We start from the raw sequence: 27,452 nt of genomic DNA on the forward strand, positions 1-27,452 counted from the left end.
TTTGGGTTGGTTCCATGCTGTGCTGAAGTTTGTTTCCGCCATTAATTTGTGTTTCCCCTTACCTTAAAGGGGAAACATCAGGCTTTTTGTGATATTCTGTTACTAGTTCTCTTTGATGATGATGATGATGTTGGATGTCTATGTTAAACATGGTCAAAGTTCCAAAACTTGAGGTGAACATATGTAAAAACACTCTCCCAGCGAGTCAAAAGCCAGCTCTGAACACTCCTCTACCTCCTCCTTGTTACAACATCAGATTGTTGGCGCATGCACACAAATGGCCATTTGTTCTGTAGCAAATGTTGCTAAATTTGTCCATGGGTTGTCCATGTTGTCCATTTGCATATTTCGGATCCGATTTGGGCTCCAATGTGTATGGATTTAAGAAGTTTCCATTTTGAGTAAAGAACGAGAAGAAGAAACGAGAAATCCTACTACTGTTTTTTTGTTTACACAGCCTCCAGAGCTGCCAGTTGTTTGCCAAGGGGTAGTAGTGGCCTCATCAGGAGGGGGGCATTAAAAAGACAGGAGCTAAAACAGCCTGTTTCAGACAGAGGCTGAACTGAGGGGCTGCATAGGGGGCCGATATAAGATAAATAAGGAGTCTGTTTAACTGTAAATCATCCAAATATATTCCAGTAGAACCCCAGACTAAAAAATATAGACCTGGAAACAGGGGCGTCGCAGCCGTGGGTGTTACGGCTGTTGTGACACCCGCACTTTCACATAAACATTAATTGAACAGCCATCCAGCCAATCACAGCCATTTGACTAACCCACCAGGCCAGAGCAGAGTAAACAGTTGAAGTATATAGCTTTGATAACAGATTAGAGGTATGAAACAGCTATTTAACTAGTTAGTAATGTTGAATTTTCTTTTGTAACTTTGTCTTGTTATGTGATGTGTCAGCTCAGCTAACATCATTGAACATTAATGAAACAGGCTATCCTAAATGTAGGCTAGGTGTCGAATTTAGTTTTTAAAGTCACTTCTATTTTCATTTTTAAAATAGTCATAGACAAAGGTGAGTATTCATATTTAAGATGTGTAACATCTATCTGCCTTATGGTAAAGTCTTAACGACCAAATTCATGTTTAGTAGCATGCTAAACGCTAATCATGAATTAAGCTAATCGCTAATTAGCCACCGTGCTGGGCGGACTTTGGTAAGAATATGTACAAGTTACTTCTGTGTCCAGAATGTAAACTCACATAGTTCATACTGTTTTAAGCTAAATGTCAAAGGAATATGTTGCTTTAGACGTCATGGTTTTACTCCTTATGTTAGGGATTAATGTGTGTTTTGCATTTAATATAAGTTAGAATGAGCTATAATTTGTATTGTGTATTAAAGCTAGACCACAGTAACATTACTATTTATTATTGAGCTCAAAAAGGGTTCAGATGGTTGTAGCTGTGGCCTGTGAGAGCTGGTTGCTCACTCTCTGCACTCACTAGCCTCGAATCACCTGCTTATGTGATATTCTCCTGTTAGCTTTGAGGTGGACTTCAGATGAAGGGGAACAGCTTGTTTCCTGTGGCTGTTGGAGAGGAACTGACACTTGCTGATACAAAACCTCCTGGGCAACTTTTGGTATTTCATTTCCCAATGGAAGACAGTTAAGGTCCCCTTTGGATTCCTACTAAAAGAGACACTTTTAAAAAAAAAAAAAAAATTGAGGACAGTTTAGGTTGTCCTAGTCCATGTACTCAGAAATGACTCATACTGATTTGACTCTTTACTTATACTGATTTGTTACCATAGTTCAATTTGTTTTGCATCTATAACTATCCATTTCATTTTAATGGAAGAGTAAGTTTCCTTTAATTATTATATATAATAAGTATTATATATATTAATATGATTATCTGAAGTACAATAAGGATAGCTATGCTCCAGTACAGCAAATCATACAAATAACTGGATGTAAGTAGTGAACTGCTATGAGACCCTAAATAAATTCTGCTGAGTAATTACACTCATATGGTCTCAGTAATTATTTTATGGTAAGCTGAAGCAGTGGTTACAACTACAGTAGTAGAAAAAATTGTTTAAATGCATGACATTCATTTTGATTTGGCATGTTGAGACTGGAACAGGGCTCGAAGGCTCATGTCTCACCTCTAGAACCCCCACACTTTTAAAACCGCTGCTCCGCTCCTGCCTGGAAATGTTAAAAATACGTCAGTTTTAACTTGAGCCCAAACATATCCCTAACCCCCAGCCAGTCTCTCCCTGGTTTCCCCTTCAAACAGGGAAAGATTGTTTGAAGGGTAAAGTAGGTTAACACCATTCTAGGAGGAAACATTCTTCACACACAAGACAGAGGCTGTGCAGGACACCTGCAGCCTCAGTGTGATTTGCACTGCAGTTAGCAACTGGAGTTATCGACAGGGACGTCGAAGCAGCAGCTGAAATTCAATAATTTCAAGCTGAGTAATGTTGGAGCCAGAGTCTTCTTTTGCCATTCTGAATCCATTTCAACAAGGACATTTTTGAGACTGTTTTCATTTATACTCATAGACCAGGAGATGCTATTTGAAGTGAGAAGTAGATGTAATCATGTGGGCAAAAAAGCTCAAGTACCATGCCTGAACTGGGTGAATACATCATTGAGCACCAGTCCATGCACCGTACTGAGTAATCCACAGAACAGGCTGTCACCAGTGTTCATAGTGACTATTTCTTTGGTAGAAAGCAGTTCTAATGAAAATTGTCGAGGAACCAGATATACCAAATCCTGAGCAAGTAAAACCAAAACTGTCCCCATGGATAGAGTACTACAGAGGTGGATGAGAAAATATGTTTTATTGTAACTAGGATTAACCAACCCTTTAAACAAAATACAAACCGTTTTATTTAAGCCATAGTCCAATTACCATTTGATTCTCTTTACTCCTCATTGTGATGACGACTGGAAACAATTAAAACGGAATATAGTTTCATTTATTTTCTGAGAATGGGTTGAAAGTCTATTTCTGTGGCTGTGTTTGTGCCAACACAACCACTGAGAAGATTGGCATGTGGGTGTGTGTTTGTGTGTGCATAAAAGTCCTTGTTTGAAAATGCTTGCTCCTAATAACCATGAAGAATGGATATACCAAACCAATTGCAGAAAAAGGAGGATTTATATTTAATGGTTCATTGTGATAATTTGTTCCCAATTTCAGCCAGAAAAACAAGAATAGAGTCGACAGGCAGGAAATTGTTGGGAAACAGTGAGCTGTCAGAGTAAGATAGAGACACACGCTTGGCCCTGGATAAAAGCACCTCTTTGTTCTTGGGTAGAAAGTTCAGGAATTGATTGACTTTTACCCCTGGAGGATCTCAAGGGATATTTACAAGTACAGCTCAGATTGTTTAAAAGGCTTCTGATGATTTTTCAATTTGTTTGTCTTGAGGGTGGCGTTAGAGGGAAGGCCATGCGGTCATTAAAACCTGGGGGACTTGTTCCTCAGGGGAGCAGGAATATGCTGATTTCACTGCAATCTGCCAATTAAATTTTGATATTTCATATAAATAAGTGGACATTTTTGGAGCAAGAAAAAAGCATTATCAAAAAATAATAGAATAAATCTTTTTAAAACCATGAATATCCATTGCAAATTTATTGGAAATCCAGCTAAGGAGCTTGTTTCTTTTTTATACTTCCAAACTTCCTACAGTATAGCTGCTGAACAAGCACAATGCTAACATGCTGATGTTTAGCAGGTATAATGTTTACCATAGTCACCATCTTACAGTATTTACCATATTAAAATGTGTTAATCAGCACTAAACACAAAGATAGTTATTGAATAATTTCCCTCAAGACCATAAATGTCAAACCTTAAGTTGTTATGGAGTCATCCTCTATGGGAATATGAATGTCTGTACAAAAGTCAATTGAAATCCATCCAATAGTTGTCGAAATTTTTTAGTATGGAGCAAGGTGATGGACCAACAGGCCGACACTACTAGTTTTTACAAGACTGAAAATAATAGCTTGACATAATTGTATCAAGTATTTAACCTCTTGGACAGTTAGCTGCAAATGATCAAATTAAAACATCTGTTTTATCAAGCTTTCTCTGATGGTGTTAGAGTGTTGACACACAGCCAATAATGCATGCAGGGCAGAACTTGGTCAATACTCTTTAATAATTAAAATTCAGAATCACACCTCCAATCTAGCGACCCCCAGTCCTACCAATACACGAGTGCCACGAGTTGAACAAAGAGTCCCCTCTGCCAGCTGCCGCTGAAGCTCTGCCCACACACAACAAAAACAATCTGGCCCAACCAAATCATCTCAAAACAAAAAGAAAATTATATCAAATATTGGAACAAAACCACAAAATCACAAAGTAAATTAGAATTGTATTTGACCCTAAATAGAGAGTACATGGTGGCAGAGTAACCTGACCACCGTGACTGATAGAAAACTGTGAAAAATAGTGACAATGTGCAGCCTGGCCATAGAAACAGGCCGTCACAGGCAGGACAGGCTCCCCAGGGAAGCCAGGCTGTGTTCACTTTGTCATAAAGGAGAAGTTGAGACAGAATCTCACTTCCTATTATGCTGTGCCAAATATAAAGATTTGAGAGAAGTTTCCTTTGGAAAAATAAATCATTGAATTTATCCACCTCCCTGATCTTCAGAAACTATCCTATCTATGTGGGGAGAAAAATCATTGTGCAGTAATAGCTGCAAAATATATTAATTATTGTCATAATCTAATAGAAATAAGCTCTGTAGTAAATGTTTCTTGGTGATTACATCTGTAAAAATGCCTTTTATAATAATGTATTTAATATTATTGTTTATATTTACATATTATTGTATAATTATTAATCATCTGTCAATGTTTATAATTTTCTGTACTGCTTTGGCAATGTAGATTTCTGATCTGTCATGCCTATAAAGCTTATTTGAATTTATGCTGTGCTGTATTTCCTGTATTTTTTGCATGGTCATTGCTGTAGGGTGACTCATTTGCTTCTGTTTATTGCCAACTGTACTTACGTCTTCTTGTTGTGCACTGAGTCTGTGTTTAGTCACAGGTTTTCCTCAGCTTTTTTATTAGTCATGATGGTCTGTAAGACATCCTGTCTGTTTAGGGCCAAATACGTTGGCTTTGTCCTTTTTGGTAATGTTGGAGTCACCATGATGTTCACATTTGTGGTTTTGAGTGAAATGTCTCAACAACTGTTGGATGAAAGTTGGTACGCAAGCGCTTGTCCCCATCAAGATTATTTATAATAACTTTGGTGATCCTTCAACTTTTCATTTGGTGCCATCATCCAATACTTTGGTTTATGACCAAAACTATTGAACATGGATTTCTGTACTATAACTTTTTTTAATCGTATTCAGATTTGAATAAAACAAAAGATATGGATTAAAACAAACAAGCCTGCACAGGTGTTATTGTTGCTACAGCGTTCCAGTGTCATTTGGCTATTTTCTAAAAATGTGCATAATGTGAAAAGTGTGGATATGCAACATCCTTTATGTCCACTTAAGCATGAAAACAAAAGTGAGCTCCACAAAAATATTTATCATAAAGCTAAACTTTTGTGTCTAATAGGATTTGTTCAGTGTAGCCATTAGGGAGGCCATTAAGTGTTGGTACTGAAAGGCTTTTAGAAGTGTTTAAGAGAACTCAAACCAGTGTGATAATTCATCCTCCTTGACTGAACTCATCAGCATTCATGCATATGATCAGCTACCTAAATAAATGTCATCACTTCATTTGGTACTCATAGTTCAAAAGCAGCAGTCTCATTAAATGCTCTTCAAAAACACAAATAGATATTTCAGCTACTGTATAAAACATCAATCTATCTGGGAGTTTTTTTTTCCATTCTGAAGTCTTATCATAAAGCCTGCTGGCAAGTGTTACATCATCTATGATTATTGCAGCAGATAAGTCTTGACATCTGTGTTTCTTTAGTGCTGATTCGGGAAGTAGATTGCTGGCTCTTGACTCATTAAATGCCATCAATCAGGCAGCAGGAGGCTTTCAGCAGAGTGGCTGCAACAACATGGAAGCAGCTAAAAAAAAAATTCAAACTGATATCAAGCAGAGCTTTCGAAATAACCAGTAGAGACTGCTTTTATGACTCATGTCAGTGGACTTTAAATACTAAAAGGGCTGTATGTCCCGTGGCAATTTTCTTGCCAATACACCAAATATTGGCCAGCAGATGGTGATGGAACCTCCTTATCTTGACAGGCAGCTCCAACTGAGCATCAACCATTTTGTGCAGATAATCTGTGCAGATATCCACAATATTCAACATGTGGTAAGGTCTACATGCACCTCTATTCTTTGTTATACACTGTATTTTATCACTGAAACAAACTTAAATATGCACTGTAGTCTCCATCTTAACCTCAGATGTAATTAAAAATTCTTAGGTAAAACAAATGTTAAAAGTGTGAAATAAATGTCTCATTCACACATCTCTCTCTCTTCTCACTATAAAACAAAATCCCTTAATATAGTCTTAATTAGTCCTTGATTTACCCCTGAAAACATATCAAACACATAACAGCCTTCATTCATATCACGATTCCTGCCTCGTTCATGTGTTTCCCTTTCTGCCTCTGTCCTCAGCCCAGCACGCTCTTCCTTATCCTTGCAGTTCTCCACCTGTCCACCAGATGTCCCCGGACTTTCCTTCCTGTTTTTTGCACCCACCTGCTCACCTGTTGCCACTCTGTAACTGCCCATTCCCTCATCAGCTGCTCAGTACATAGTATTCAGGTCTCAGTCATTCATACCTGTTGTTAGGGAATTTTCCATCTTTAGAGGTTACAAATTGGGTTACATTGGGTCAAGCTTGGCTTTGAGGTCACACTGTAATTCTTTATCAGAGATTAAGATATCTTCTCCTTGAGACTTCAGCTGTCTGTGATGTTTTGGGGAAGGCAGAAACTTCTCTGATAGACAGTATATCAGCATTTCCATGGTTACCAAGGTCAGAGGAGGCTTCCCTAAACAACACAGATAGGTGGATGACACAGTCAGATGCTCAAACCAAAACTGCTGAAATTGCATGCAACGTGACTTAAACGGTCACGGGTAAAGTGCAGTCCCTTGTTTAGAAACTAGTGAACCAATCAGACTAATTTTTCTCCACTTGGCCGAGTGCTTTCAATAAACATTTTCAGCATTAAGACATCAAAAGTCTCGTGTGCGCTTTTCTCCACTGCTGACCATTGCTCAAAATATCCACAACACCTGTTCCTGTGGTTTTGACCTTCTGACTGTTTTTGACCTGCCTGCCTACCTTCACCCTTTGGACATGTTTGCCTGATCAGGCAGAGATTGTGACAACTACATAGCTGCAGATCCTGTTTCAGCTCCACCTAGTGCCCTGCCTGAAGGTTCTGCACCTGATCTGCCATAACCCTTGTCTGGATCCCCTACGTCCCCTGTTGCCTGCCCAGCAACCTTATATGCTGAGCCTGCTACCCAGTCTGCTAGTTTTGGGCCTGCTTGTCTTCAGCCTGTCTTCAAGTCTGCTAGCCTCCAGTCTACTTCTGCCGCAGAGTCAGCTAGCCTCCTGCCTGATCCTGCCCAGCAGTCCCCTTTCTATGGGTCTCACCTTGCCATTTTCCAGGGGTACCCTCATTTAGGAGCCCCCCAGAAAAAAGTGTGGTCTCTATAATTCCCGAGGCTGTTGGCTTTCTCTGCTGTTCAGCTCCTCTGCACTGCCCAGCGCCAATGAATCTTCGCTGTCCAGCACCACAACTGATGCCCAGCTTGTTCCCAAGCCGTCAGCCGCCCCTGCTGACACCCGGTAAGACTTCCAGCAGTCGGCTGCCCCTGCCGACACCCAGCTGAAGCCAAACCTTCAGTAGTTGGCTGCCCATGCTGACTCCCTGCCAGATCTTCAGCATTTAGCTGTCTCCGCTGACATCCGGCCAGACCATGAGCTGTCAACCATCTCCGCTGACACCCAGTCAGACCATGCCAGACCATCACCCACTGACCGTCTCCACTGGTGCCCAAGAAGATCTCCAGCCGTCGTCTGTCTCTGCCAACATCCTGCCAGACCTCCAGTACTCGGCCGTCTCTGTTGACCTCCAGCCTCTTGGCTGCCCTTCTAAGTGGCTTCGTTGATGCCTCGACCCTCAGTGTCAGTGACCTCCAGAGCTGTGTCACCCATGACGTCGACCTCCAGAATGCTCCCGCCTATGTCGATCTGCAGAGTGGTCCTACTTACATCGTCGACCTCCAAAGCAGTCCCGCCTACGTTATCGACCTCTGGAGTGACTCCATGTGACTCATATACACACTAATGACAGTCCGTCCATTAATTTGAAAAGGTGAAAACTAATTTAAAAAAATACTTTAATTTCCGAAGCCCTTAATTAAAATTAAATGGATTTTACGGGATATTTTCCCCATATTTCACACATTAATTTGAAATATTTGACAAATCCAAAATTTTCAGGTGGAAATTGATATTTCAATTATTTTTCAGTATTTTAAACATTCAATATGTTTATCCCATATTTGAGGATGGATAAAATGAACCCCTCTAAAAAAATACAAAGAAAGGGTTGACTTCCATTTTATTTGGTCAGTTTTAGGGAAGGTTTACTCAAACATCCCTTGCACGTGCAGGTAATCCATTAAAAATACCTTAATACACAATCTCTATCATTAATGATACTCTTAATATAATATAAATACTATAATTACATCATCATTAACAGGTACATTTTAAATAAAATATTATGTCATTCAGTTTCATAGTGCTTTCAAATAAAGACAACATATTGTTTCTTTATATTTATATTTTATTAATTTTCACCGCACATGTTCAGGGAAACACATGTCAATATGGATTTGTTACATGAATATCTATTGCACTATAGATATTTGTTATTTAAAAATACATGTTATGAGATGGCATTAGACTGGCATGGCACCAATATAAATCTCTTTTTTTTTTTTAATAATAATAAGAGTTTGGCATGTTACTTTTAAAATTAGATATATCAAGACACAGAATTGTGGGCACACATCATGTACAGTACTTGACACTCAAAACCCCAGAGCAAACAAAACAGCGACCTGCTTCACTCGACGCTGATTCATTTACAGCAGACAACGTGATCCGCCAAAATGGTTTCCTGAAGGCAAATCAAGAGCTTGCTTTGAAGGAGATTAGCTTTTATCAGACTGGCTGATGGTAGCTGATGTAAGTGCATGAGCGATAACTGAATTTTGATATAGCAGCCATGTGAATATCCATATCAAAGCAAGGACTTGAACAGAGCGGAGATGTGGTTTGATTACAGCACGTGTTGGTAAATGCTATAAATCTTAGCCGGAAAAAGAGCGGATATTAAAGCAAAGCCCTGTCGAGCTGAAGATGATGATTGGGTAAAGTGCTGAATGATGGAGGCGTGTTTCCACCTGCCTGAGGACCAGTGCTGCTCCTCATGAGAGGGTAAAATACAATCAGCCCTGCACAGCAACGACTCAGTAACCATGTTAAACACTCTGCGACACGTCATCCTGTCCTGACGAGAAAAAACAAACCCTTTGTCCCAAATTCACACTATAGCATAATGACCTATAATGTGTTTATCATGTAACAGCTGAGAGGAGGAGCAACTTCCATCACCGCCTCCAGAGATGGAAGTAATCCTTAAAAATAAGTAGCGGCACTTATTCTTGAAAGGCTTTTCCATGATTTACTGTGGGTTGGTGTGTACCTCACTTGTTTTTTGTGATGTACTAATGAATACATCTAAATGTATTTGAAAAATTTGACATTAGCTTCCTTTGTTGCATTGCATTTTTTGTACTCTCTTGTGTTCTCAACCGCCATAAATGCTAGCATTGTGAATACATTTAATGTCATAATGCTCTTGCACTAACTTGCCAGTTTATTAGGTTACACCCTAAATAAGACTAATGCAGTGTTATACTACAGCCCTGCATTAAATCCTACTTTCATGAAGGTAATGTTCAGTTTTTATTGTCTCTGTTTCAGAAAGGTGTTTATTTTATGGTCATTTTGGAGGCTGTGGTTTGCAGTGCTGTTTAGCTGTATTGGGTCGTATACTTAGAGGTGTTTCTAATATTTTGACATTCATATGAATTATAAAATAAAATGCCTCTCGGCCATTTTTTGATCTGCCATCTCCATGGCCAAGGTAGGTTTAGGCGATTAAAACTATTCAGTTATGTGAAACATCATGGTCGCCAGTTAAAAGAAACCAACATTCATGGTAGCATAAGTGAATCGTGGTCTCCCATCTAAAGGTCACACGCTTTGTACACCATCCACCGAGACCTATAGAAAGCAGGTATTATTTCCACAGCAATGAGGTCACTTGTTAGGAAACTGTAGACAGACAGTCTATTAGCATATAGTATGGAATTGGGACACAGTTAAGACGCTATTAGTAACAGGATTAAAACTAATAGTAACACTGGCTAATGCATTTTTTTGCCTAATTAGCATTGGATGACACTAGCATCCCATACTGGCTTGTGATCACAGCTTTCTGAGTCAAACCACAACGACACTTACACAGCATTTATAGCTATACAGGACGTTACACAAGAAAATGCCTCTGAGCGCGCCTTTGTACTGTATGTTAAATAGCTCTCTGCCACAATGTCTGGCGGCATGGACTTTAACAGCCTCTACTAAACGCTTGGCTGGTGACTGGTGTTAATTTCCCACCCTGGTGGCGACACAGAGACACAAAGATGATTAGTATGCATGTTTAGACCTGCAGTAGGTTTGTGTTTGTGAGTTTGAGTTGTGGGAAGACCGATGGTGTACACACATGCTCAGGGTTTGTCTGGTACAAAAAATATAATGCGAGGTAAGAAGCGAACGAACATAAGAAGAAACATTTAAACGCCAGATAAAGGTGGCTCAACATAGCTTTGATTTTGTGATTTTTTTTTTTCCATTTTTTTTGGCACAGTCAGTAGCCCGCATCAGTGCAATGCAGCAAGCGAGCAGATCCCCCGAGCAGCAACACACAACCAAGCTGAGTGAGAAAATATGGCACTGCTTTGAGCTTTTTCACAGCTGAGAACAAGCTCGCTGCTCTTATCCCTGACAGTGTGAATTCTTTAATACAGTGCATGACGAACCAGCTCCATTGTCTAATTAGTTATTAATGACATTTCTGCCGCTGTGGAGGGCTCAGCACAGCCAGATTTATGTAACATTACTGAATGATAATTATCAGAGCTCTGGAGAACATGCTAATCCGCTGCATAATTCATCACCACACAAGCCTACTTCAGTCAGCTGATCAGTATTCATGAGGATCGGCGTGCTTTTGGCATTTTCAGTGCTGTTGAACTGCAGCTACATTCACGACTTTTGTTTCTTTTTACATTCAGCTTTTAATCTACCTTCTGAGTATTAATACGTTTCGTGTCGTCGGGGGAACGTTTAAAGGTCGTTGTCGCAGACGTGTTCGTAGCATGATCCTAAGAAAGCCACTGTTCTCGCCTCTGGTTGTGGTTGCTGCTGTACATCAGTGAAGCATCTTGTTGGAATCTGTCAAGCCTTTTGTTTCACAGTATAGAGATACAAGATTGGAAAAAAATAACCATTTTCTTGTCTATTTGCACTGATGTCCCTGGGGAAAGAGGCAAAGCAGTCAATGGTTACATATCACATTCTTAACAATGGCATAAAAACCCAAACCATCAAGACAAATTGTCACATACATAGGCAGCAATGGTAAAAATCAGCATCAGCAGAGCAATAAAATACAGAACATACTTCACAGATCTAAGTAAAAGCCTTTTTTTTTTTCTCCTGGCAAACTATGAAATGTAACTCTACTATGCATTTCCATTTAGCTCCATCTGCCCTTATGATACTGTAATGTAAGTATGTGTTCACTGAAATTGCTATAGCGTTAACACCTTGTTCACATCTTTACGCATTGTCGGTTTGACAGAAATTGAATGTCATTTGCAGCTCCTCTCCCGTTGTCGCTGTTCGCTCTCTGTTTCCCAAAAAAACTGATGGACACTTGGGATTTTTGCACTAATATACACAGAATTAGCAAGAAGATCACAGCTGTTTGACAAAACTTGCAACCATCATCTCTCCATAGTAAATTACCCAATAGAAAACATCCAGAATTAAAATTTCCGCAGTGGTTGATACAGAAGAAGTTAATTATTTCATGACTTTGCTGTTCAAAGATTCTGAGGGCGGTTTGATGCATGCAGCTAACTTTAAGTAACTTTTTTTTTTCCAAAGGAGTTGTAGGCGATGTTATGTTTTTCACATCCTGATTCTCTTGGGAGGATGAAAGGACGATTGCATGTATAAAGAAAAACAATGGACAAAGCTGTGAACAAGGCGTAATAATGATGTCTGATACCATCTGATAAAAAGATGCAAGAAACTGCCTCGTCTGAGGAGGAGGTGCTGAGACACAGTGATGTTCGAGAATGAGCTCTTGCCCACCCACCTACTTCCTGTCAAAAAGCTGACACTTCCTCCCTGTGATGTTGTTAGACTCAGCTGCACTAATTATAGCGCCAAGTCCAACCGAGTCTGCAGTATTCTGCCTTGACTGCAAAATTGTGCTTAGGAGTTTATGTCCCAGAAGTGTTAAGGCTTTTTAAATTTCAATACCAGACATTTTTTTCTAAGTACTAATGAGCTATACCAATGTTTAACAAGATGAATGATAGGATGTAAGAGCGGTATTAAAGGTTTACATATTCACAAATAAGCACAATTAAGTCAAAATAAGTAAAGAAATGGTAAAAAGAATTGGCCTGGTATTGGTGTTTTTTTGTTTTTTTTGCCCAACTCATAGGATATGTATATCTTTCTGAGTCAGAGAAGAAAGGTTCGCAAAGCACCTCATCATGGTTGAATCTAGTTTGAACTTGCAAGACATGTCAATTCATGGACAGTAACTCCTAGTCACTTTAATTTTGAATGTTAATGTATGTTTTTTCCAGTTTTGTTCTCATTTAAGAAAGCTGCAGCTGCAGATGTGTTGTTTTATGCTAAAAAAAACAATGAATTTAATCACTCATTCTGATGTTTTCTGGAGTTTTTCCTCTAAAAATTAATATGGAATAAGGTGAATTTACACCATACAACCCAACCATGTACTTCAATGCTCTGCGAACCTAACCTCCTAACAGCCGCTCCTTGTCATTGGGAGCCAGTAAGGATGAGGGGTTAGCATTAGCGTTAGCTGCAGTTAATGAAGCCACAGGGTAGCCACAGCGAGCAGGAGCGACGGCCCCAAGGTGGAGGCCAGGGAGGCGGCCAAGAGCCTGCCGTCGTTCACCAGCCTAAAAGAGATAACCTCCACCTTGAATCCGTCCTCGGTGGCCATGCAGCGGAAAACGCCTTCCTTGAGAGGCGTGTCAACGACCGGCCCCAGGACGCAGAAGTCCCCGGAGAAGAGGCACGGGTAGTTCTTGGCGCAGTTGTCTTTCTCCCAGCGGTAGGTGGCGTGGAAGGAGTGCACCGGGCAGGGGAGAAAGATGGAGGTGTTGGACTGCACCATCACCTCTCTGGGGGAAGTTCGACGCAGCTTCAGCGCTGTCGGGGTAAAAAAATATAAAGAGTTTTATACCAAAATTAATTGTTTCAAATGTGTGGTGTTGACAAAGTAATTGCACTTAGAGAGACTTATTAATAGTGGTATTAACATTAACATATACAGTATATCTGTCAACACCTGTAATATCTAACACAATAATGATTTAGTCCATATCCAGATCATTATTATATTTGCTGCTTTAAACATATATTGTTTAATAGATCGAGCAAGAAGGGCTCCAGACCTTCAGGGATCCAAAGTCTCAATATTCATTATGTGTCAGTTGGTTTGCGGTTGCCAAATTAATTTGGGAATACGGTATGCATCACTGAAGTACATTATCAACTGGAGTGATAACTGCCTTTCATTATTACCTGTCTTGTACAGGGGCACTGTGCCAAGAGGGGCCACATATCATTTTTGCCTCACAGGTTAATCTGACCGTGATCTTTACAAGAGAAAGACATCACACTGAGGCGATATATTTTCAGTTTCAGAAATTAGGACCGCTGCATCCAGAGTTTTAACCTTCATCATCAGAAAATCTAAGGAAGATGTCAAGAGTCCCGCCCCAAGTAATCACCTGACGAGCTCTTACAGTACCTACATAACATCAAGGGAAATATCATTTTTAAATGTTCTTCTGCTGATTACAAAAAATGTTATTATGTGGTCATTATTTTGCCATTTTATTATAACAAGTAATTGCTTTGTGATGTCTGCGCAACAAGCTGTGAAGTACGTGTTTCCATGATTACAAAATAATTGGTTTGACAATTCTGAATGTGGTTGATATCGCATAATAAAACTAATTTTCCACATCCTTGTCCTCTCCGGGACCCTTCATTCATCAACAAAAATGGCACCGAAAAATATAATATTTCATGCACCATTTGTATTATGTCCACCAGAGCTCGGTAGAATAGCACAATTGCAGAATATGTTATAATTGTGGTTAAGTATGGGTTTTTTAAACTCTAAAAATAATGATGATTGCTGTGTTTTGTGCAATTGCTGAAGGACTCCAAGATATCAATGAAATGATTAAAACACATTACTTCTCATCGTCTTAAGTATTATTTTCTGGGTAGTGGGACCGAAACTTGTAAATGTCTCCACAGGTGGGACACCTTCTGACACAACTGGAAATAAATGCAATGTTGAAATAAGATCCCTTAAGGAGATATCCTTCCCTTCAGAGGGGAGTAATTGTCATGATTAGTCGAGGTTATAACTAGGTTTTGAGCTCCGAAGCAGGGCAGCCCTTGATATATAAAAAAAAAAAAAAAATCTCCCTGTGGGTTTTTGGACTCTGCACAATTATATGATAATCATCTTTTTACTGTAGCTGCTCAGAAAGGTTCCTATTTTGGTTTAATTAAGATACAGAGAGTGGGAGAGAGCAGATAAGGGCTCACCAGCAGCTTCCCCGCAAACTGAGGAGTTCGAATGGTCCAGATTCTGAATGAGTGCCCTGTTGGAAAATAATGGAAAGGACAAATTAGCTGCAATAAATAGTTTCACAAATAGCTTATGGGCCTCAACATCAACTTACTGGTAAATTAAAACATGCAGAGACAAGTCATTCAACAATGTCAAGGGGGAGGGGGGAGGGGGACTGAGCCAGAGGCTTATTACAGATTGATTTTCATATGTTTTCTTAAAATTAGAAGTGCATAAGATCCATTAAAGCAAAAGCATTTTATTAACCACGTGAAACACAATCAACAAGACATTTTTGGTGTTTTTGGTGATCGTGGTGTTTTTCTTTGAACTGCAGTTTCTTCACAGTTAAAGCATGTTTCATCACCTCAGGGCCAATGATTGTCAGAACACACAAAGCTTTTTTTTTTCTCTCTCTGAAAGTATTGAGACGATGTTCTTAAAATCTCTAATGCTCTAATCGTCCCTCTCATCTTTTGTCAGCTTGTGTAAAAAAAAAAACAGCCAATAGCTCTTCAGCAGCGACGTCATATCTAATCATACCCAGTCGTGACGTTGTATCCAGGCGGGATGGCAATGCACTTCCTCCTGGCCCTGTCCCAGCCGCAATACGGATCCCGAGAAAGGATGCACTCCCTGCATGTGTCGCCATAGCGACCGCAGTCAGCCAGGGGCAGTCGCTGGACCTCCATCGCTGTAGCAACATACAGGTGTCCCTAAGAAGGAAAAAGATAAGACAGAATAGCCTATGTGAGTCAATAACAACATTAATATTTTTTGAATAATTCAGTGCAAAAATGTACTACATTTTCACCATTTTTATGCCAAAATAATGATATGCAGTCAGTTTCTTCCCTGGTCTGTTTAATTTTCAGGGTAGCATGATACAATAAAATTCTTAACTAAAACCCAGACTGAACAGTTGGTAATCCCAAATGGAAGATTAAATGGTCTCATTCATCTATACAAGAATATTAATTCATGTATTAATTCCCTCATTCATTCGTTAGGCAATCAAACCTAAAAAAGCCAGTGGCCATGTATCGTCTAAATTGAAATTCTGGCAAAAATGTTTAATTCTGTAGAGATTTCATTAGAGAAATGAGTGAGCAATTAATTATGCTCAGGAAACTATTTCAAAAGAATTTCTTTTATTTTATTTTTCCAATCCTAATTTTTGGAAACACCATGTGTTTATTTTTTCTAACAATAGTTCCTTGCCATAAATTAAAATCGAAACACTTTAGTGTCATCCAAAAATGATGCAGATTAAACTGCGGGAGCATTTTTTTCTGATGGTGGTGCTGTAACAACCACCTGACTTTCTTAATGTTTGAAAAACCTTTAATGATTGAACTCTCTAACAATGAACAAACGCTACGATTACAGTAAAAATTCCTTTTTTTCCCACTTTATTGTTACGTTATGCAGCTATAATTAATCTTCCTGACTCTGCAGCTTCTCTCAGCATGATGTCTTATTTATGATGAAAGCAGAAATGCAACTGAAAACACCCAGCGTAACATTATACATCATACCTTTTGGGAGTCGATAGCCATGTTTAGAACAGGACCCTCATTGTGAAACATCGAGTACTGAGATATGATGAAGACTCCCTCGCTGGTGTGAAGAACTTTGAGAACTTTTCCTTGCTCTGTTGAAATAAGGAGAAAAAAAGACAGGTCTATATGACAGGTCTTCCACATACACAACAATCCTGTCATTTGTCAAAATTTGTGCATCCTGGTTTTCTCTCTATCTGTGCTACGGCCTCTGTTGTGCTGCCCAAAGTGTTTCCACTTGCACAGCTTCCATTTTTGTAAGACAGACTAGAGTTTTAGAAGTTTTCTGAACAATCATTTTGAAGGAAGAGTTTTTTTCTGGAAAGAGAAATAGTGTAACCAGCCATGTTTAACCTCAATGAATAGAGCAAAAACCATACTGTGACCACAATAATACGGTAGAGGAAGTCTGTTACTCATACTGCTAATGATGAGGTTGAACTCTTATGAACTCCTTGAATAAATTCAGCTGTGGAAATAAAGTAACTTTGGATTCTGGGGCGATTACAGAACTTCAATGCTATGTTTTGTTCCCTGAATGATGTGATGCATCATTCAATGTCCTAGTGCTTCTATTTTGGCCTCCGGCTGGGATCCTTTCCATAGCAACAGCAGACAAGTGCTATTTGACATACTAATATTATGAAAAACTATGTTGAAATATTTGTAACCAATGGCCGTGACATTGACCTACATTATTGTATAAAGTCTGGATTACAAATTGAGCACAGCAGATAACTGGAGTCCCAGAGGTTCCAGACCAACTGGTTCTGCTAGTTTAATTAAAACTATGTTGCACCACTGTAGCATATTATCATGATACAGGTCTTAAGGTCCTGCTTTACTTGGGCTCTGTGTCAAAATCTATTTCAAGACCTGCATTATTACATTTTCATACTTTTTTTTATTCCTAAATTTATTTGCATTAAATCAAATTACCACACAGCAAACCTGGGGCCAGGTAGGAAAACTACAAGCACAAAGACTGGACTGAGGGCGGTTCAAAGGATCCATGGACCTGATTGCAGATTAATCTGGCAGTGTATAGTATCATTACATTATGACTGCAGCTCAACAGGGAAACACTGTCTGAGGAAACACAAAGAGGGAATTTGATGCTAAAAAGACTGTAAATGTGGCAAATATCCACTTGAAATGACTAACTCAGACTGCTCATATAAGCTTCAGATAGATTTTTGTTTTCATTACGCTTTTAATTTTGGAAAATTAAAGTGTTACAATAAGTGTTCATGAAGTGTTGTCTTGGGAGCACTTCACTTGTGTCAGTAGCTAAGCTTTATCTCTGAGGAACACCCTCAACTCCAGGAGTGATGTCCAAATTAGGAAATGTGCGTCATGTAGCAGGTGGATGTGACTCCCCTCGTTGAGACCTGCTGATAGTCGTAACAGTGGAGCAGAGGAGAGAGACTGAGATAGTAATGTAACCGACCTGTGCGCTGGTATTTAACTTTTTTTTTTTCTTCCTGAAAACAAATAATTTTTAAAATATTTGTATCAACCAAATATTCGTAAAAAACCCACCATTTGTGCTTTGCTGAATAACGTATTTGTATTTAGGGTAAGGGTTTGGGTTTTCACATGGACACCTGACTGTTGTTTTCAGACAGACATGAAAAATGGTGAACTTGTCCCTTAAGGTGTGAAAAACGTATCTGGAAACAGCTCTGAGACACTACTTCACTACTCTATGGACCCTTTTCACTGCAGGCATTCACATGTAAAGCACAAATGTAAATATTAACATTAACGATGGCTCCATACCATTAATTGTTTCAGTATCGTCATGTCAGTGAGTAAGCACACACAATACCAGAGCCTAAAACTGGCTCACTTAAATGGAAGGCAGCCATCATTAATGTCAATAATTCCACCTTTGCTTTTTCCTACTTTGACAAGTCAAAATGTCTGCCAAGAGTCTGTTCACACAACAAATAAAATGTAATAACCAAACTGCAGTACTCTTTCAGCCAAGCTAATGTTGCTGCAATGGTTAGTGGATTGCAGTTAACAGCTCGATTAGCAATTATCACAGGTGGCCTCTGCCAAACAGAAGTTAATTAGTAAAAGTTAAGATGAGCAAGTTTGTTAATTGCATCAAGTCTATCATTACTACTGGCTGAAACAGAAGGCCTGCAGCATAGCTTGTTTTAGCTAATTATTCTGCTTTTGGAACTTTTGGTGTTTGTGATTTCAACGTGGAAAAACGATGTCCAGTGCTGCACAAATGGGCTTCACAGCACCAGGTCTGTGTGAATATTTACTCCGATCTCTCATTCCGTCCAACTAAAGTCTGCATTATGAGTTCAAGAATGGGCTTCCTGTTTCCTGAACAAAGGTGTACTAAGCTCCAGCAGGCCTGCAGGGATTTAATACACCTTTGTTCTTTTTTTGCACGGTTAGTCAATAGTGCTGTCTTGCATGCAGCTTGTTTTTGTAAACGGAGAAGTCATTACTCTAACTGTGAGCTATGACTCTGTTTTCTACAATAGCCTATAACACTATACCAGGCAGCTAAGTGCAGCATCACTCTCATAGATGTTTACAGTCTCCTGCTCTGCTCAGTATTTCTTTATTAAGTATTACCTTTTTTGTTGCTGAGTGCGGTCCGTTTTCATTGGACTGAAAGCCAATGAAAACGCTCCTCTGTCATTTCTATTTGCGCTCCCTTGCTGCGATCCTTTACTGCCTCCGAACAACCACTTCTTTGCTTTCTACATTATGACTTGAACACTGCAAAAAGACATTCTAACTTGTTTTGTCTTTTGTCACATCTAAGATTATTTTACCTTCCCCCCACTGTGAATATGTGATTACAGTGATACCTTTTTATCTCACATCTACATTTCCTGAATACTTCCTCCATCAGGCGCTTTTTCATTTGTAATTATGTGCTCGCCACGTGTTCTTGCTGTCACCTAGACTTCTTTTGTCCTAAAAAACTGCCTTGTCTCTTTTTTTTCATAAACTTCAAACCCTTTTTTCTCTGTAGTCAAAGATAACATTCACCATTTTATCCAGTTTATTCTCATATGATCATCCTTTAATCCTGTCTACCGCTATTTTTAGCTCTTTTATCAAAACAGCGTATCAGCACAAAGATAGCAGCAAGACATTGTGAGGCGGGGAAAAGGGTGATGATGCTGAACTCTGCTGCATCTGCTGCTGCTGTTTTTTTTTTTTTTTTTTTAATCCAGGGAGGGTTTGCTGAGCGTATATATTCTTTTACAGGAATCACCTTCCCTTTACCTTTTTACATCCATATGGGTACACACATTTATTTTAACACACACTTAACAGCTTTGACTGTTGGACAGAACAGCTAATATACTCTTTGCTCATCGGTATCTTGGCAGTAATTCCCTCCGAAGGACAAAGTGCTTCTCAATATCCCCTGTTGACATATTTTTCTGGATTTAAAAATTCAAACTCACCGTCTTTTGCTAAAAAAAACCTCTTTTTCCCTTGTCTCTGAATGTGCAACTTCTACAAATTGTTACAGTCACTCACTTACCTAACTCATATTATTCCCAGCCTTGCTAACCTTTAAGCTATTGCCACCTCGAATGTCACACTGTGTGAAAAGAAATAGCTTCTGATATCAAACATAAAGTCAACTTGAAACAAGTGTTTGGCTGTGACATTTCTTCCATCCCTGAGGGGAGCTTTCTGCTGTATCGCCGACGACTGAAATGGTCCAAACAGCTTTATTTGTTTTGGTGGTCAATCTGTCAACGAGTTACTGAAGGTATAGAAATCTTTCTTTTGTTCTATTTCAGTCCCCGGCTTCAGAGACTAACTGCCCCAGTTTCTCCTCTGGCTCTCAAAGGTCTAATACCTTTCATAGCTGCTTTTTTTTTCCCTAAGTGACTCTTTAGAGCCTTGACACAACATTCTTCTATCGGTTCTAGCTGGCACTTGTCAGCAGACATTTGGCCGACTAAGCATGTTGGAGGCAGTCGGACAGAGAGAGAGAGAGAGCGGACTTGCAGTTCAGTTTAGCAAATCAGTGATTTCACCCGTTTTAAGTTTCTCCTGAGTTTTGTTTGTCTTTTCATGATGATTTGTTGTTGGCCATCAGCAGCAGTCTATATAGTGTGTTCAAGAGCAACTTTTAACAGATAATGTAAATCAACATGACTTGACAAAATGTGTTTGATCAGTCAGTTAGTTATTGTTTCATTGTCCTGTCTGTCAGGGTTCACCACTTTAGTCCAGACTGAAATACTATACTACTATACAACTATTGGATGGATTACCATTCATTCATGGTCGCCAGAGGATGATGCCTACTAACTCTAGTGATTCTCTGACTTTCATTTAGTGCCACCAGTGAGGTAATTTGTTTTATTCATCTTGAAATATCTCAACATCTAGTAAATGGATTGGCACAGAAGTTTTTGCAGACATTCATGCTCCCCAGATGATGAATCCTACTGACATATATCACCATGAGGTTGATATCTGTGGTTTTTAATGAAAATGTCTGGACAGCTAATGGAGCTTAGCGTAAATTCAGACAGGAAGACTATCTTAACCATTCATTCATAACCAGCCTTCACATCAGCTATTTAGAGGCGTCACTCCTAGTTATCAAATCAGATTCCTCCACGATCTCTAACCGCCAATCACGGCTCAGCTGTCAAACTTTAAAATCCGTTTTCCCTCTCTGCCGCTGTCAGCTGTCATTTCAGAGCAATCATCGCGACCCTCCTCCACCCCATCCATCCACCTCCTCTGCGTCTGCTCGCTCCTCTCCTCTTCATCCCCGATAACCATCTCGCCTTCCCCGCACCAGGCCGAGTCCTTCAGAAGCGGCGACCTACGCCACCAAGATCCACGCCATTTATCACCATTTATCCTATTCTACTCATGCATTATCCTCCCCCTTTCATATCCGGTGAAATCACAATGGAGTCTATTCGCCAAAGACACTTCATCTCTCATGCTGTTCAAATAAACATCATTTTCTTTATAGAACTGAGAGTCTCTCCTGATTGAATTGGATGGATTGCCATGAAATGTCCTCCTCAGGATAAACTGTGATACATTTGGTGATCTTTTTTTATCTAGTGCCATTATCTGGTCACAATTCTAATTTCTCCAATAATTTAGTTGATGTCCAACTACCTGTAAAACTAAATACAGCCCCTTCATCCAAGGCTATGCTTTGTGTTTAGGGCTAATTAGCAAATGTTAGCATGTTAACCAACAGAACTCCATCTTATACTGGCTACACATTATATCTGTACACAAGTAAAAGCTCGACAACAATCTTTGACCAGTCCTGGTAGATCACTCTATACCTCACAATCTTTGAGACGGGGGGATAAACTTTTCAACTTGTAAAAATCCTGTCTCATAGCATTAGAAATTCCTGTGCTGTGTTTTGATATCTGATTAACCTTTAGACTCATGAATACATTAATCGAACCGGCCTTCCTGAATCATATTTTATCGTCTCACAGGCATAATAAACAACGCAGCAACACAGGCCCCTGCATCTGTTTTTAATGCAGAGCTTTGAGTGTCTGTAAAAGGACAAACATGATCAAACCAATCACTTAAATGATCACGGAATTACAGTTTTATAGTAGTTTGATTTTAAATTAACTATATATATTTTTTGAAAAGACACAAGACATTAATCAGCTATACAAATATGTGAGTAGTTTTGCAACTGATTGCAGTGAATATCCTCGCCTGCCATGTTTTCAGGATGACAGATATTGAAGTCCCTATTTATTATATTCATAAATTCTGCTGCATTATTTGCTGGCTGGTGATCAAAAGGCAGGAATTAATTTTGTCAAATCCTGCAGCATTCCATTAGTCTGTATCTTATAAGTCCCACCGAGACTAGTTAGACAGGTTTTAAACTGTTATAAGACTGTACAGTAAGCTATTTAGCTAATTAGGACTCTGCACACTGCATGGCACCGCCCTGTCAGTTTGTTCTAGGTCAACATTTTAAAGTGAATTCCTTTTGCCTCCAAATACATCACATTGCCAGACGACTGTGACTAGAATAACAAGATGTGTGCCTCCGCCGGTGGGGGGAATTAGATGATAGGAAATTAGGTGAGTAATGTTCTCTACTTTCATAACAGCCGTCAACAAGGTGCCCTTGAGCGTGACACCTACAGTCTAGTCCCTCTTCATGAGACTGAGAAGTGTGTTGAGCAGCCAAAGAGTGTCTGTGTTCTGGTTTGCTGAAATATGGCATTAAAGATTAAAAAACAAAAGGGAAAAATATTCACACAAACACAAAGACACATAGAAGGCAAGAGGCTGGAGATTAGTGTTTGATGGAGGTCTCTAGCCAAAACATCAGACTAAAACACTCCCAAATCCTGCAGAAGAATGAGACAATACATATTAAAATGGAAAAATGCACCATGTAATAATCTGTATGGAAACAAGGCTATTGATGGTCGTGGTGGGTGTGCATTTTTTTATCTGCAAATTACAGACCGAGGCTTTAATCTCATACTGCAAGATAATGGCTGTGTTTCTAGTTCAGTTTGTTCAGTCTAATCCAAAATAATAATGTTAAAAAAAAATCAATTGTTGCTTTTTAGATTTGGCCCATTTAGGAATCAAAGTGATTTTTTTTAACAAAGGAAGCAGGAGTTGTGACTAAAAGGCGAGTTTTGTATGAAAAATAAAACAATATGAGTGTTTAATGATAACAAATTGGTAATTTGGTACATTTAATAAATCTCTTATGAATTTATTCTTTTTATGTGCGTTTAAAAACTCAAAGTGAAAAAATGATTCCATTTACTTTACAAATGAAACTTATTAATGAAATGAGTTTCATTAAATTTGAAATGAATATCTTATTACTTTTTGAAGATTTCAGAACATAATCAAGCATTATGAACGCCACTTGTAATCGTTTAGCTTAATGTGGAACTGATGTCTACTGTGTGTGTCCTATAACATCTGCCTCCATGTATCTGCTCATCATCTTCCATCCCACAATTTATCTTTCTCCTGCTTTTACAGTTATATTCATCACTTTGACTAAAGCAGCAGCAGCAGCAGCAGCAGCTCGCTTTAATTTAAAGACGTGTAGGCAGTAGACCACCTTAAAAGCCCTTTTAAGACATGGAATATGTAACATCGCTGGCATTCATCCATCTGTGACATGACAAGGCATTTATGGAAAGAGACAACGTTTGCACAGTATTAGTCACCTGATGCAAGAGAGAGAGAGAACAGCAGTGGGTTAAAAAATGTTATGATTATGATTGTTGCTGCATCACTGTTGGAACTTATTTTGCCACAAAAACCTTAATGAATGACATTGTGAGCGCTGCTGCTCCTCACAATGAATCTACTAATTATTCAATGTTATTAGAGAGTGAATACTGCAGCCTTTTTTACAAAACAGCCTGGTTGCCAGAATAAAATGTTGGCATTGTACATTTCTGCAAACCACAGATACGTTGAATATCTACATTCCAGCACGTGTAATACGTAGCATGTTAACATTTCAAGAAAACGTAGAGATCTATATGAGCTGACTTTCTTATTATGAGGAGGAGGAGGAGGAGGAGGAGGAGGAGGAGGGTCACTGGATGGTTAGGAAGTTTCTTGGAAGCAAGTTGAAAGTTGGAAATCAGCAGACTGCTTCTACCGACAAAACCGGGTATTTTTAGTGAGACGTCGGGACTTTTAGGGCCGTTTTTATTTTATTTTTTATTTAATTTTAATCCAAACTATGATCTTTCCCTAACCCCTAACCAAGTGGTTTCAAGTGTGATTTCAGCCGCTAAGGGTCTCTCAATCAAAACAATAACAAAAGACGGAGTGTGATGACGGTGTGAAGTAGCAAGGGATCATGGGAGTTGTTGTCTTCGTCGTTAAATAACCAGCTTCACCGGGATAAGATTACTCCAGTGTTCATCGTTCGGGATGTTATTACTGTGAGCTGAATTACCCGCAGAGGTCTCCTCCTCTCCAGAACAAACGGACCCAGAGGTTACAGGTAAAAACACTAAATAAAGCTGTTTCACCTAAAAAATCAGTGTTTCTCCGACGATGTACAGCGACCACCGGATGTCCGGTATGGGCCATTAGCTAAGCTGCTGCTAACACTTGTTCGGTTTATTTCTCTTATAACTTTAGATTCAGATGTTTGGCTGGTTTCTCCCGGGAGCCGAATTACCCGCAGAGGTCTCCTCCTCTCCAAAAACAAATGTTAAAATTACTAATTAAAGCTGTTTCACCTAAAAAATCAATATTTCTCCAACGATGTTTGGTGACCACCAGACTTCCTGGAGGGGCTGTTAGCCGAGCTGCTGCTAACGTTTGCCCAGTTTATTTCTCTGATAACTTAAGATCCAGACGTCCAATGACTAAAATCCTTCTTCCAGCTAAAAGATATAGTTAAAAGCGACCTAAATTTATCATGAAAATATGGCTTAAAACTGAATAAAAGTCAATTTATAACAGTTTCTGTGGATCAACCACAACACCAATGTATTATCTTGTATGTGTGTAAGTTACTCTTTGGTAGACGCCATTGTAGCGGACAAACACAGCGCTGCCGTATGCATCTTGTGCGTGTTTACTCTTTGGTAGAGGAGGTATGACGTCATTGACAGGCGACCAAATGAAACGGTCCGTTACTTTGATTAAATTACAGATTTCTCTGGGTTTGAAAATTGTTTGAAACATTTGGGATAATGTAAGTACACAACTCAACAACATATATAACATAGGTCTAGTTGTTTTTAGACATGTTAATGTGGAATAATTACATATTATACCTTTAACTGCAGTGTTGTCACATCATAAAGCATCATTATTCAGCGGATAATGGCCAACATTGAAACGCTGACATTCAACGTATCCGTGGTTTGCAGAAACGTACAATGCCAACGTTTTGTTCTGGCAGTTGGGTTGAGTTGGCATGAATGACTTTTGAAAATAATAGATTATTACTGTGGTTGTACGAGGGTTTTTTCCTGGTTCAAGGACATAAATTGATATGATTTGAAAATAATCTTCTTAACAATTTGGAATTGGATCTTTCACAGTGTTTATTAGTTTATTATTAAACAGATTTATTATCTTTGTGCTACATGGGCATTCAATCTGTCTCTCTCTCTCTGGGCATTTTTTTTTACCTTGTGCTGCTACATTATCTGATTAAATTCAATTCAAACTTTATGTTTTACGTTTTGTTACGTTACTACTACTGTAGGTCAGACCTAGTACAAATACCATCAGGACTTGTATGTAAAAGTGACTTGTGAGCTCGTTCAGACATGAGGCCATCATGTCAAATTGCCATCAGAATATGTAAAGAGGTTCGTCTATCACTTTGAGAGCATGATTTTTTTTTTTTTTTTGTAACACTTTCCCTCAAAATCTGATGCAAATCTGTGCAAGTCCCCGCTTGCACACAGATTTGCTTCGCTCCCTCTCACACATGTGCATTTAATCCAAAGCAGAGAGCTCTGATTGGCCAGCAGGGGGACTGTGACACCCTGCATGACTCCCACTTAACACAATCAGAGGAATGAGACATTATGGGGGGAAATCGCTGCCATAATCAGCACACAAATCAAGTAAATATATTTGGTTTGGGCTTTTTTTTTTCATTCATGCATGTGTCATATTGGCCATCACATAATCCTGTGTCTGCTCTGCTTCGTCAAGGTGGAGTCCAAGCAGGCAGGCAGACAGTGTGGCTGCAGAGAGGGACTGAGGATTGTGACATGTTATTATTATCACAAACAAACTGCACTGCAGCTCGCTCGGAGGCTGATAGTCCTCCTAAGGTGGCCTCGGCACTCGTTGTTATGTCTGCATCAGAGTACAAATGATGACAGCGTTTCAAACAGGACAAATGCACCAGAGTTCATTTAAACGGCACTCAGTAGATTAGGTTTGAATGAAAGATTTAACTGGTCTTCAGCAGAAGGAGCCCTATCGAGAGTCAGTTTATCCCCTTCGAGGATATTTATTGTTTGAACGCTCGGTGTGATATTTGTTCTCCACCCTAACACACTAATATCAGCCGCTGCTTTTTCTTCCACGAAGATTAACGGTGCGGTTGGCGTCTGCAAGCTCATCTTTGTGAAGGATATTTATTGGAATTTCCATCACAAGGGAAGACTAATGTCCCAGGGCTACCCACAATGCATCTGCTTCGATTTCACTGTCACTAGCCGTGAGGCGGAGCCTTGCGCACCACTTCTGCTCATCTGATTGGTTTAGACTGCTCTAACCCAACTATCCATCAGCTGACTGTCTGACTGTCTGGCTGCTTCACTCACTAAAGATTGGATTATTTCAAGAAAAGAGACTCTCTCATCATCATTTGTAGAGAGAGCAGTTTGAAATTAATTATGCAGATTGATGAGCTTGACTTGTTACTAGATTGTGAATATTTATAGCTGGTTCCCCCGAAGTGAAAGTGATGCAATATTCAACAGGAGGAAAAAAGGGAATGTGATCAAAACAGCCTTGTATGTTTCTTTCTCACACATTACAAAAGCAGAAATATTCAGGAGTGACGGCCAACACATGTTCTTTCACAATACCACAGTGCCTGCTCTTGAATTTTAAAAAAAGGAAATGTGAAGTGTGGAACAGGCGGATCTCCAGTACAACCTGTTCCACTGGCCTCAGATACCAGTGCAACTCAATGTGCTCTAGTTTCTTTTTAGTCCACCACAGAGACCAGTAGCTGTTCATAGCTCTCCACCATTTCCCTCCTATTACTGACACAGTTAGTAAAGCCCACAGCGAGAGGCCATCATACTGTCTTTTTTTAACAGTACGTCGTTGTTTTCTGTCTGTTATTATTAGAACCAACCCAGAAATTTTTGATGACTGACA

General features: G+C 39.4%; 1 protein-coding gene across 1 annotated transcript in view; it reads right to left on the reverse strand.

Annotated features, from left to right (window-relative positions):
- Positions 1–8,784: 8,784 nt before the first annotated feature.
- si:ch211-113g11.6 (uncharacterized protein LOC559008 homolog) overlaps positions 8,785–27,452 on the reverse strand; it is a 42,047-nt gene continuing 23,379 nt past the window's right edge. Inside the window, exons 11-14 of the mRNA XM_067600512.1 lie at positions 16,551–16,666; positions 15,556–15,728; positions 14,988–15,043; positions 8,785–13,568 (exon numbers count right to left, since the gene is read on the reverse strand). Coding sequence (XP_067456613.1) covers positions 13,222–13,568; positions 14,988–15,043; positions 15,556–15,728; positions 16,551–16,666 — 692 coding nt within the window. The 3' untranslated portion in view covers positions 8,785–13,221. The remainder of the gene's footprint in view (positions 13,569–14,987; positions 15,044–15,555; positions 15,729–16,550; positions 16,667–27,452) is intronic.

The sequence above is a fragment of the Thunnus thynnus genome, chromosome 10 (assembly GCF_963924715.1).
Source record: "Thunnus thynnus chromosome 10, fThuThy2.1, whole genome shotgun sequence".
In the NCBI taxonomy this organism is placed as follows: domain Eukaryota; kingdom Metazoa; phylum Chordata; class Actinopteri; order Scombriformes; family Scombridae; genus Thunnus; species Thunnus thynnus.